At 39.2% G+C, this 12,630-nt stretch overlaps 1 protein-coding gene across 2 annotated transcripts in view; it reads right to left on the reverse strand.

Moving 5' to 3' along the window:
• The window catches only part of PWWP2A (PWWP domain containing 2A), a gene marked incomplete at both ends in the record, with an annotated part of 29,491 nt that overhangs the window by 14,283 nt on the left and 2,578 nt on the right, over window positions 1–12,630 (reverse strand). The window contains one exon of one of the 2 annotated variants that reach the window (XM_080353100.1): window positions 869–1,836. In XM_080353100.1, coding sequence (XP_080209226.1) covers window positions 869–1,836 — 968 coding nt within the window. Of the gene's footprint in view, window positions 1–155; window positions 1,837–12,630 lie in introns of those variants that run through there. The other variant, XM_080353099.1, reaches the window with a different exon arrangement.

The raw sequence follows: 12,630 nt of genomic DNA on the forward strand, positions 1-12,630 counted from the left end.
TGTCAAGAAACCGCTACAAACGGAACAACTTTAGTATAAAAAGAGCAGTCAACTGAGTGCAACTTCTGACTTGGCCAAGTCCTTCACGGTAGTTCCCTAACTAGGCTAGGATTCTATGGAGCCTCCAGATTTCTTGCCTACCTTACTTTCCATGTTCACGTTTCAAACTGCGTCAGCAGGGCCCGAACTTCGGGAGTCAGCTGCTTAGCAGCCTTAGCTGCCTCTGTGACGGCCTTGCGGTAAAGACCCTTTCTCTTCTTATTAAAGCGCAACTGGAAGCTTTCTAAAAAGGGGGATAGCTGTGCAAGAGCAAGAAAAGATGTTGTTGTGGAGCCAAACCACGAGATACGAGCCTCCTGTCGAACTAAAAGGCCGTTATCTTTCCGGCTCACAGTTATGGTAAGAACACGGGCTGGCCACCAAGGGAAGCCATAAATCTTGGCCCAAACAATGTCCCCTACACATACGGTCCTGCCATCTGGTGTGACACATTTAGAGACGTTTTTGGAAAAGACTTCCGTTTTCAAGGAATTACTGAGCTTTTTCTCTTCCTTTGAAGAGGAGGAGGAGGAGGAAGGTGCATGCATGCTGCCTGGAGGAAAATCAAAGCTTTCAGTAGAGCTACACTCAGAGTTGGTGGATTTCAAATCATCTGTGCTATCACTACTACAAACTGATGCACTGGAAGAGTCAGATTTCTTTTGATTAAGGGTCATGTAAACCGTTATATTGCTTTTGCTGCCTCTCTTGCCCAATGTCTGGTGTTCATCCTGATCAACAGTTACATGCACTTCACTTGTGTCCTGAACCTCACTGCTGGCCTCTTCAGGGCCTTTTGAGGGGCTCTGATTTTCTGAAGGGGCCTCACCTGCTGAGCGGGTGGAGGAGCAGCGAGACTGGGGCTTAGTTGCCATCTTGCCACTCCGTATTTTCTCAAGTCCTGTCTTGAGAGAAGAGTCATTTTCTTCATTGCGATACCTTTGTGGCTTTAAACGCAATCGGGGTGGGAGGGAACCTGAGCTGGTGTTCTGAAGACGCCGTGTGAAGTGGACCTTTGAATGTGCATTTTTGGAAGAGGAGGTTGCACTCTGCTTCTTTTGTGCCTTTTCTTTGGCCATTTTCAAGACTTCCCGAGCTTTTGCATGATCCATGTTTTTGCTCTGGAGAACTTTTTTTGTATTTAACTGCGCTTTTGAAGTATTTGCTTGTGCAGAAACTTTAACTACTCTGCTTCTGCCGTGGGCAATATTTGAAACCTTGACCACAGCATTCCTTTTCTGGCTTTCATTTTGGCTTTTTCCATCCACTTTGTGGTCAGTCTTAAGTTTTTTATTCACAGTAGTCACACTCTCATTTCTTCGTTTTTTATTATCCTCATATTTTGAAGAGTCACTTGCATTGCCACCTTTTTTAATTTCCTTTTTTTCTGCAACAACACTGTTTTTGCACTTGTCACATAAGACCTGTCGGGGTCGTAGTTTGATAGCATTCATGATAGAAGTGGGTTCCTCCCTGTACATTTTACGCTTGGGCCGCTTAATTTTCCGGGGCGGAGGCTGAGGTATTGATTGGTTATACGTGTCCCTGATAAACAAAGGAGGAGGATATGGCGCTCCCTCGTGAAAGAGAGGAGGTGGTTTAGAAGTCCATAGGCTTTTAGCTATGCTGGGTTCTGATGGCTGCGCGAGAGAAGAGTCATCAGGGACTGCAGCATTAGATTCACACTTCACCTGTGCCTCATCTTGGAATGGTTTGCTTTGGAGCTGCATGGCTTCAGGTTTATCCTTGTATTCCCTTTTAGGAAATATGGTCACAGGGATTCCATGGGGTCCAAACCTTAAAGAGGAAAAACAAACAAACAACAAAATTAAAGGTTTTGAGGGATCTTTTGCTGCGTCTCATAAAAAGCATTTGAAAACTCGTCCACGTTGTACAGTCATAATTTGAAACACGTGCATGCTGGGAAAATTAAAACTTTGTATCTAGCATTATAGTAAGCTATGAAAAAGTCAGTAGAGGACAGACAGCTTCACTTATTATCAGTTTCTCTTGCATCAACAAGGGGCCCTGAAAATGTAACAAAAAATATCACCTAGAGACAGCAGTAAAAGAATTAACTTTGTACTTCTAGAAAATGCTTATAAACATACAAACTACACACACTCATCCCATGAACTCCAAAGCTACCCAAGATAAACTTCCATACAAAGTCAAATTATGTGAAGAAGGCACCTTCAGTAACTTTTACAAATTCTTCTCTTTTTAGCATAGGGCAAAAGACTGAACAGTTTCGGATTTACTCGAGGCAAATACAGACTGCATCGATACTTGCACGGAACAGAGTGACATTCTTCTTCATCTACAAAAGATTAGCACTTGATCATCTGACACATTACAGCCTAAAACTTGCTAGCCTATTAGTCTGAATTTCTTCCAGGAAAACTACCTTACTTCAACAGAGTACAAACCATTCCCCTCTGTTTAACAAGCAAACATTATTTGAAGCCTTTTTTTTTTCCTCCAGACAGCTCTAGATCGCTGCTGGGCCACTGGATGCACGCAGGAATTCTCAACACCCTGAGCAGCTCTAAGGGAAGGGAATGACAAAAATCCCAGTATGGGCATTAGCTCAACTTTCCGTGGTAGCAGCACGTTGCCTAACAGGTAACCAAGACTTTCTGGGAAGGGTTACATTATGGGAAACATTTTATCAGTTTGCAAGGCATTATGCTTGCCTTCTCACAGAGGAAATAGACTGGAAACCACATTCACTTCACAACAATGTATCCCTCAATCCCCACAGCAGGTCCGAGGGATTAGAACAGCTTGGTCACCCTTCCCTCTGTTCCAGGGCAGGGCCAGCACAGGTACCAGCCTCACCTGGGCTGTCACTGGGATCTGAGCTCTGCTGGACCAGCTCCCACACACACCAGTGCTTGGCTACACCAAGTGGAACTGTAATAGTTTGGCCTTAATGCAATAACAACATGATAGACAAGGTTGCAATTCAAATGCCAAATCATCTATTCCGAATCGCTAAACAAACCCCATTATGTTTATCCCACCCCATACCTCATCTGACAGAAGAATGAATAATTACCCCCAATTTGTCCTCAGGTTAATGCTAGTTCATGTTACACCACTGCTGCTCAACTGCAACATCCTCTTAACTGATTGAACTGAAGTTTATTTACAATCTATGGTTGCCTCTCAACTAAAGATACACACTGAATATTAGTCTATATTCCATTCATACTCCTGCAAGAAACGCGCTGTTTATACAAGTGCCTACATGTTGGCCTTATTTCTTCAAAACTGGTTTTGAAAAGACGTCACGACACGTTACAAAATTCTTTACACTGTCACCAACAAAAGCCGTCACTTGTTTGCCTTTTTGCTTTATCTGCAATGCCTCTTTCTACTCTTAAAGGTTGCAACTGAAGCAAACCACCAGTCCAAGATTAAATTATCCATCCAGTTTGAACTTCATTACAAAAGGAGAACAAGAAACAGCAGGCAACCTAAGCAAGGGGCAAACAAACAATTTTGTGATCATCAAAAAGGAGAGAACTTGAACACATGATTATTTACAGTTTACTATCAGCACGGGCAGCGCTTTTACCCGACCCCTCAGTACTTTACCTTCATACCTTTGACCGCTGGAGACGGGGCAGGAGCCCAGGTGGCAGCTAAAGGAGTTCTGGCCTTACCCATGGGCCAACAAGTGATCTTTACTGCAAAATATCCAACCACCTCACAACAGTTTGTTTCTGAGGTTTGGACCAACTCCAGTTGAATTCCACATGTCCCTCCAGAACAGTCCACGCAGTCTATTGCACTACTGAAGGCTACAGTGAATTGCAAACATGTAGTAGCTGATCCAGGCATTTTCTCCAGCCTACAGTCTGGCATTAAACCACAAAAGACTCTCTCATAACAAAGTCTTAAGTTCATAAGGTCTCAGAAGTCCACCAATTGTAAAAAAGTTGCTTTTTCACAAACACTTTTCCTTCCACTGAGGATTATGAGTAAGCTATTGAATTCCAGGTAGGGCTTTAAAAGAATTTATCAGCTGATAATACTAAAATTAGCAATATTTTCGGTGTTACTTGCACTTAAAGAAGCTGAAGTTCTTGATGCAATAAGATCTAGACCCCATCTTTCACTACCTAATAAAGATTACAGGATTTGGAAAAAAGTTAATTCACCGTATGAGTTGAAAACAAGACAGGGCAAGATCTCTGCTGGGCAAATTTTGATGCCAGATAAAAATCATAAAAGCGGAACTCAACAGGAGTGTGATATCAAATGGGCAAAGCCCATGCAGCGGAACATAACTTGCAACTCTTTACATGGTCTCAGGAACCGCATTTCCTAGCCCCTCACAAGACATTTCCATGGTCCACTGCACAGGCCTTTTCTAGAAGATATTTTTGCTGATTCTGTGTTAGGAAATTAAGCATTAGTAGCAGTGCCCAGGGAAGAAGCAGTTCAAGAGGACTGCAAGGAGATTCTTCAGAATGATCCCATTTAGGTTTTTCATTTATTTTTCCCCAGATTTTCATTCTACTGCCTCACAAGCAAAATTGGAATGCTTAGCACTCCAAATGCATAAAAAAGCCTAATGGAAAGCTCAGCACATGACTGATACCAGGAAGTCACGGAAGATTAATATTGCACCTTAGATTATCCTTTTCTTCAAATATTTGCATAATACACAGGCCAACAGCTGAACAGGGCAGCCAAAGTGGCGTTCCTACCTAACATGCAAACCTGCTTTAGTAAGACACAAAACCAATCCATGCTGAATCTCTGAAGCCAGAGTTCTAATAAAAGAACTAGAATCTCCCACCTATCTAAAGATTAATGAATTGCAGAATTCAAGAACACTCACAGATATTGTCTAGTGCCAGTTACGTAAGAGCAAATGAAGACACTATTCCTGTAAACGATGTGTCAATACATAAAGACATGACTAGTCAAGACACAGTCTACCTGAAGTACAAGATAGATTTGGGAAGCCCAGGGACTGAATATTACTTCCAAGAGCTGAGTGTATGGTGTCTTCTCTTTGGACTCATTCAATAGCAGGTTGCATCCATCAACGCTCAGTTTTCAGATGACCTTTGTTTCCTTCTCGGTGAATGAAGTTCTCCAGCTACGCAATTTGGAAGAATGATATTAAAATTAAGACAAGAGAATGATAGCAGGAAAACTTAGGAATGAAACAGTTAATGATACAGGAGAGAAGGAAGACAAAGAACAAGGTAAGAAGAGAGTGAAGGCAAAACAAAGAATGGCCTGTTTTTCTGAAGAGAAGCAGAATGAAGATGTGATCTCAACAAACCTATTCAAGACAAGGCATGACAACACCTAATTAGCTCAACAGTGAACATAAGTATTTATTGCAGATACTAGACTTTCAAGTCCTATTTACATACATATAATTGGTGGACCTTGAAGACAAGTGCTTCTCATACAACCACAATAATACTTTTTGTTACACCAATTGCATGTCTGAAATAGCTAGGAATGCCACATATAGGTAGGTTGGACATAAAAGCTGCGAAAGCAAGTGTTTGGGTCATCTGCTACAGAGATGAAGGTGGACTGAAAGGCCACCATATATAAAAAAAAAAAAGTTAAAAAAATCCTAGCAACATCATTCCATTGTATCATGACATTTACTGATTCATGCATCAATGACTGGGCAGGAAGAGATCATCTCTACATCTGTGCTACACCAGTTCAACATTTAAAGACAAGGTAATTCCTTATAGTGCTTATTCTAAGAAAAAACTAGATTTTTTTAATATATTGATCCTGAGTATCACCTGTCCCTACTACAATATTACTTTCCAGCTGTTCATTGCTCAGCCCACTCATGCATAACATACACAGTTCTACCTCAGACTATCACTTGAAGAAACAGAAGGATTAATTGATGGAGGAATCTAAAATTGAAGTGCTAGGAAAACCAAAGTAAGAAATAGGTATTTCAACCTAATTCAATGCAGTTCTGGAAAGCAGTGCACTGCTGCTTCATATCTATTCAAAATTAGAACCAGTTTTCCATGTTGCCAGCTTCCTCTCCTGTAAAGGTGTCCTGGCTCATTTTTGCTTTGAAAAGGCATCTCTAAAAGAGAAGACGGTTGAGATTCATTGTAAGAAACACATCTCCAAGAAGTTTTACAAGTAATCAGTAGGATCTAATAATATTTCTGCTATACATATCACTTCAATATACATATGCATTACAGACAGAAGTAGCAAGAAGAATATTAGGAACTCTATTTAAGACACCAATGAGGTAGACGAGATCAATTCTGGCAGCCCAGGGATCTTTACACTGAAAGGAGCTTCCAACTGACGAGAGCAGGCGGAGACAGAAATATGATAAAAACATGCAGGTTGTATTTCCACAGTTTGTCAACTGCAAGTTAATGAATAGGCTTAAAAAGCTAGTAAAAGCTAGTTTGCATATCTAACCTAGAAGCCTGTCACTTAAAGCCATATATACTTGTATTACAGATATATAAACTTAAGTACTTCAAGCAAAGTAAAACAGTTTTTTAAAAACTAAATTCTATACAATGACTATTTATCACTATTCAATTTGTACACAAAACACAGCACCACTAAAGAGGGTTTTTTAATGAAAAGATAAGGAACAAATCCCATTTAAATTCATAACCGTATGTACATAAACATCTAAACAACACATCCTGAGGCAAACTGTTTTTACATCACTATGTGAAGTCTTAAGCTCTCATCTTTAGTCTCCCATGTCTAACATTTACTTCTCTATTAAAAGAAATGAAAATGAAAAAGTGCCTTGTTCTGCCTAGAACATCCAAAGGAAAGAACCCACTGTACCGGTTCAGAAGTATTTCACATTTGTCTGCAAATACAGTGAATCAACATCAACTAAGCACAGTAACTTCCAGTCTTGTGATAAATGTTAAGTCAGTTATATCAGAACTCATCTTCACCACTAAGTTAGACTACAGTTATCTCCAATTACCTTTTTATGTGTTGCTCTTGTACTTAATATCATCCTTAGTGTTTTGCAAAAGCCAAGACAAGCAACAACTGAAGCAATTTTTATTGCATGGATAAAAGTTCAAAGACTGAACACTAGGAGCATAATAATATGCTAATATAATGTAGAGCTAAGTATATCTATCTCATGCCTGCATCTAAACTTAGGGTTGAAATTATAATCTTCAATGTAATATACAATTAGATCATAGCTGTTTGAACACAAAGTACTTCAAAAGTCCTCAAAATAACCTGTATTCAAAATGCAAACTACGCAATAACCTATTTTTAATATACAATTTACTTGGTGTGATAAAGCACAATTTGAAGTACATAGCTTTAAGCAGCAGGCACCTTACTGAAGAAAGCATATACAGAAGCCAAACTATCAACTCAAAGGGTTTACTCACCTGAGCAATGTAAGACTAGGCTAAACAGACTAGAAAATTTATATTTCACTTACAGCTCTAAACATGGCACAGGACTGCAGTGTAAGTGACCCTTTGCAAATAACGCATCATCAAGGGTAGATGCTGCCTCACCATCAAACGCTCTCCGTACCAGGAAGAATTTGGTTAAAGATACGACAGCTCAAACTAAGGAACATGTGACAACCCACATCTAAGCAAACTAGCAGGAAGCTTACGTACTCAAAGATTTTTCTAATAAATGTTAAGTTTAGTGTTTTTCAAGCAGGTACACCTGCCTGAAACCCAAGCTCTCATTTCCAGCACACTTTCAAGGCAGAGGAAAGACAAGAGCAGAGTATGTGAAGAGCATCTCAAGAAAGCTGGGTAGAAGTGTTCAAGGCAGCAGCTGATTTCAATCATTCCCAACCACTGTCACTGAGGCTCCTACTGCAATCACTATCCAAGTGGAAACCAACTAATGAGACCAGACAATATGCAGATACATCAAAGGCTGTATCAGCTTACAGTACGCCACCCCATGAAGTCAGAAGCCCTTTGAAAGGCTTTATCTTCCACAAAAAAACAGATCACACAAGTCCATGTAGTCAGGATGCTGATGCAGATTTTGAAGAACTATCCACTGTAGAGACAGAAGAATCTCTAAGTTGAGAAACCTGAAGAGTATGCAGGTGGCCCCCTAACCACTGTTTTTCCCACACAGAAGTGGAAAGGAACTTCTCACCTTTTCATTGGAAAGGATTTAAAAGCAAATTCATAGAATTTCCTTCAGTTTTGTGTAACTTGTAGTTCTATCAAGGATATAAAAAGTAAACTTTAAGACAGAATGCTTTAATTAGGCTTCCTGGTAACTATCATGATTTTACTGGCATGCTTATAAAGTTGAAGGTCTGTTTAAACCGAAATTATGTTTTATGTCTGTTGGCATTAGTTTCAAGTGTCAGTTGCATTTTAAAGTAGATGCTTTGCTGATACATTTAGAAGTGTCACACAATTGCAAAACTTTAAGATAAAATAAATACCTTGAATATGCACTTCAAGATCATCTACATACCAGTCAGATCCAAGACATAGAAGAGAATGATACCACTTACTAGTGGATGACCTTTAAACCAATTCAGTGTCAAGATGGACAGACTAATCTGTCTCAAAACAGTGGAAATTAAAAAAAAAAAAAATACATATATATATATTTAAAGTGTAGTGAAAATTTCATCTCAATCCTCTCTCCTTAAACACTTCAAGCCAAGTCAAGGAAAGCTACTCAGAAAGCAATGGCAACCCATGCTGTTGGAATACAGGAAAGAATACTGTAAGATGAAAGGACAGTTTAACCATCATCCATTGCATCACAGTTTAAGAACAGCAGTAGACTACAGCTACATTAGGAAAGTTTGCGGCACAATCCACAGATGCCCTGTTTACCAGCAAGATTAGAGATTACTGGTTTGGAGAAGGGGAAAGTCGCACTCCTTGCACTGGCTCAAAATCAGCAGCAGATTGCCAAGTGTTTTCAGCATAAGCAGCAGTTATCACATGCTTTATACCTATACTAGCAAAATCCTAAAAGCTAGTCCAGTTTTGTCAGCCATTTTCACTTTCCAAGTGGAAACTTGGAAATGAGTAAGCCTTTCAAAAAGCATCGGATAAGTGACCACAAATAACACTCAATAAAGTTTTGGATGTATATAGAGTCACAAGAGAAACCATTTTCATACAGAGAGGCTAACACATTACAAAATCATAGAAAAATGTAGGTTGGAAGCAATGTCACATGGTCTTCTGATCCAACCCTCTAAGTGAGGCTAAATTTAAAACTATACCATTCAATATAACCTCTGTCAGTCACAAGCAAAGTGTAGGTAATTTACTTTTGTAACCACACACACTCACATCACACCTACGCTTCCAGTGTTCCGAGTATAAAAGCAAATATCAAAGAAGAGTTATGGCTGTTCCTTAAATGCTGAAATTTCACCAAGCTCCTTTACACAGCTGAGAAACAATGAAAGAGAACAGGTGATGAATTCTAGAAACATCTTGCAAACTGAATGTAAATTTAAAAACAAAAACCCAAAACCACACAACCCTGAGTAAGAGATTTTTTTACTCTTGAGAATGTATATCATAGAACATCAGTACTTCTCTAGAACTTAAACTTTGCCCAGACAAGGACAACCAAACGTTGTCCCTATTTATTAAATTAAGTTATTAGTAAAAGAGAACTTAAGACCCGGATAAAGCGTGCCACATTTTTTTAAGTAAGACTTATGCTGTTTCCTTTTCACATCAGCAGATCTTGAACTTCTCAACTTGAAACTACCTCTTTTCCCCGTCACATTTTTCTTGGCATATATGGTTACCCCACACTAGATTCACCCTGTAGAGTTCGTACCAAACATGCAAGTATACATAGAGCAGCAGTTTCAATAAGTGCTAAAGGTAAATGATTTTTAAAATCTAACAGACATTCTGCATATTAAGACAACACAAACTAGTGAATGGATGCAACGGTTCACTATTTATGCTTATTTTTTTTTCTGTAGAAAGTTCAATGAATAAATTGGGAACAGCGCAGGATTCAAGAGCCACCTAGAAAGAAAGAATGCTGTACCTGAAAACTGCTGCTATGATTTTAAGAATTTCAAGCTGTCTGTAAAAGTTTATTTTTATCATATAGTTCATGCATACCTTGCTGCAGGAAGCGTTTCTTATCTTCCATAACCAAACCCCAATTAAGATATAATTTCAAACACCCGGGTACTAGCAACACACTGGGCATCTTTTGGATATCTAAGGCTGTTAGGCCACAAAACAACTTTTTGCTCTCCCTTTCCCCCTCAAGAACTACTATGATCACACACAAGTCAGAATGGAAATAGCTTTGAGAAAAACAAACAAAACAACAGGAAGACATATGTGTCCGTCACATCCATAGGATTAGAAGCAAAGTTTTAATCACATGATAAAGCAATAGAAAGACCAAGTCCTGATTGTCGGCAACACAAGAGAACATAAATTTAATCCACCTCCTTCCCTTAATCTTTGGGAAGGGAAAAAAAGATTTAAGAAATAATTAGTCTTAGTCCACAAGAGCAAATTAAGCCCACGCATTTTTGATCCTACATTTTAAGATTTACAAATGCTACACTCATCAGATATTTCTTTACTGTCTACTTCCTCCAGGTGCAGAGCAAGGTTTACACTAATTCTGAGCCAGCAGGTGGCATTAACATCTCATATACCCTAAGTAAACAGTGTTAGACCAAGGCTGGACACACGCAAGCTTACAAGCCTTCTTTAAGCCCAACAACAAGTAGTTTTTGATGACAATTTGTACAATGGCACAGAAAATTAATTACGGTCCTGCATGAAGCCTCACACTATTCACTCTGGCAAAACAAGACACGATTGCCTTCTGCCCGGTAGCTGGCTGCATTTCCCAGCTCTCCTGTCAGCACAACTCTGTCAGGTGCACAGGGAGGAACCCACACCAGAACCTTACCCTAGCATGCAATAAGGCACTTAAAAGGTAATGGCAACAGTGGTAATAAAGTTTAACAGCAGGATTGCATTTTTAATTTGTGCAATAAGCCTTTAGAGTAACAGAAGTGGGATATGTTCCTCTTTAAGTGATGATTTACTGTGTAAGAAATTGATTTGGGACTCAGTAGGTCCAGATTCCTATTTTCTGCTGATTTTCAAAACTTCCTGTGCAGCTGCTGACAGGCACACAAGACTGCCATTAGTACAGGCACAGAAAATACTTCCTTACCTCAAATACATGTAGGAATAAAGTCCACTGAACACTGAGGTGCTTGTGTTCTTGTGTTATAAACTCCTAAATGGACATCCTATTTACAGGGGGTAGGAGAGGAAGAAGAAATCAGACCTTTAATACAAACACCACTGACTTCCTATCAAAGTCCACAAGAATAAAATGCAAAGTTGGTGCATCATTTCAACAATGGGAATAGAATTAGGAGAATAAACCAAAACCACAACCATTTTACACCAGAAAAATATGGGGGCATTTTTGCTTTTCTTTCACCTTGAAGTTCAGGTGATTGAGCACATCACTTGAGAAGGCTAAAAATACTCCAGTAGATAAGTTTTGAAAACAGTCATTAAAACTTATTCTTCTTAGCACTGTAGGGAAGTAGCACCTCCATTGCCCTGGAGGGGAAACTAGAAACTAAGATCCAAAAAGGACTAGAAATTTTCTTCTGAGTATATGATGAAAACAGCACTAGCATGGGCAGTGAACACACCAGCCACTTTCTGAAGCAAATTAGTAAATTCTAATACAAAATTTCATTTTTATTTAATAAGAACTGGTAGTCTAAAGATATTGATCCCCTTGGCACTGGGAAAGTTTATAAGATTATTCCCATGTACTTGAATGAGCTAGTGGAGACAGCCTTCAGTAACCACCTTTCTGCCATACTAAAAATCCCAGTGTTTTCATGTAAATGAATGCTAGAATTTAGGAGGTTTTGATTAAAAAAAAAAAAAGGGGGGGGGTGAAAATTAGGTCCAGTGGAAAACTTTTTAATAAGAATTCCAAGGCCTGCCACAGATACAGAAGGAAGTTCATGAAATAAATTAATGTTCTACAAGTCCACATGCTGCTACCCAAAACAAAAATAAACAGATGTAAAGAAAAGCTAAGCAGTACTACTGTTCAGTCACTTACCATCAAAGCCATAAAGCTGAGAATAAAATTTAAATCTTGGGCATTCATGTAACACTTATTTTCTGAAAATGCTTTAGCTTCTTACAGGTAGCAAGTTCTTGAACTATTTCTAGAGTTCGCTTACCGCTGCATTTCCTGCTCTAAGACATCTGAACAGAGACTCCTATTCATCTATATTTACTTGTCACCAGCCAAATATTATAGAATTTATGTCAAGAAACTCAGTTCTTCTTGTCCAGGTACTTTGAAGAGCTTGGCTTTTAGAATTTAAATTTCACCTTCTGGACTCCCACGAAACAAGCACCTCTGAAGGAAGTCCAAGATCATATCAACGGAGAGAAAGGAATAAGTGGTTCCACTGCGTAAGAGTCTAGGAGTAACAGCAAAAGCCTTCATGTATCACTCATCCACAGTTCTTACTGTGAAGACTTGCCCCAGGGCCTGTGCTTAACAACAGGAAAAACA

This window comes from Nesoenas mayeri (assembly GCF_963082525.1).
Source record: "Nesoenas mayeri genome assembly, chromosome: 14".
NCBI classification, from domain to species: domain Eukaryota; kingdom Metazoa; phylum Chordata; class Aves; order Columbiformes; family Columbidae; genus Nesoenas; species Nesoenas mayeri.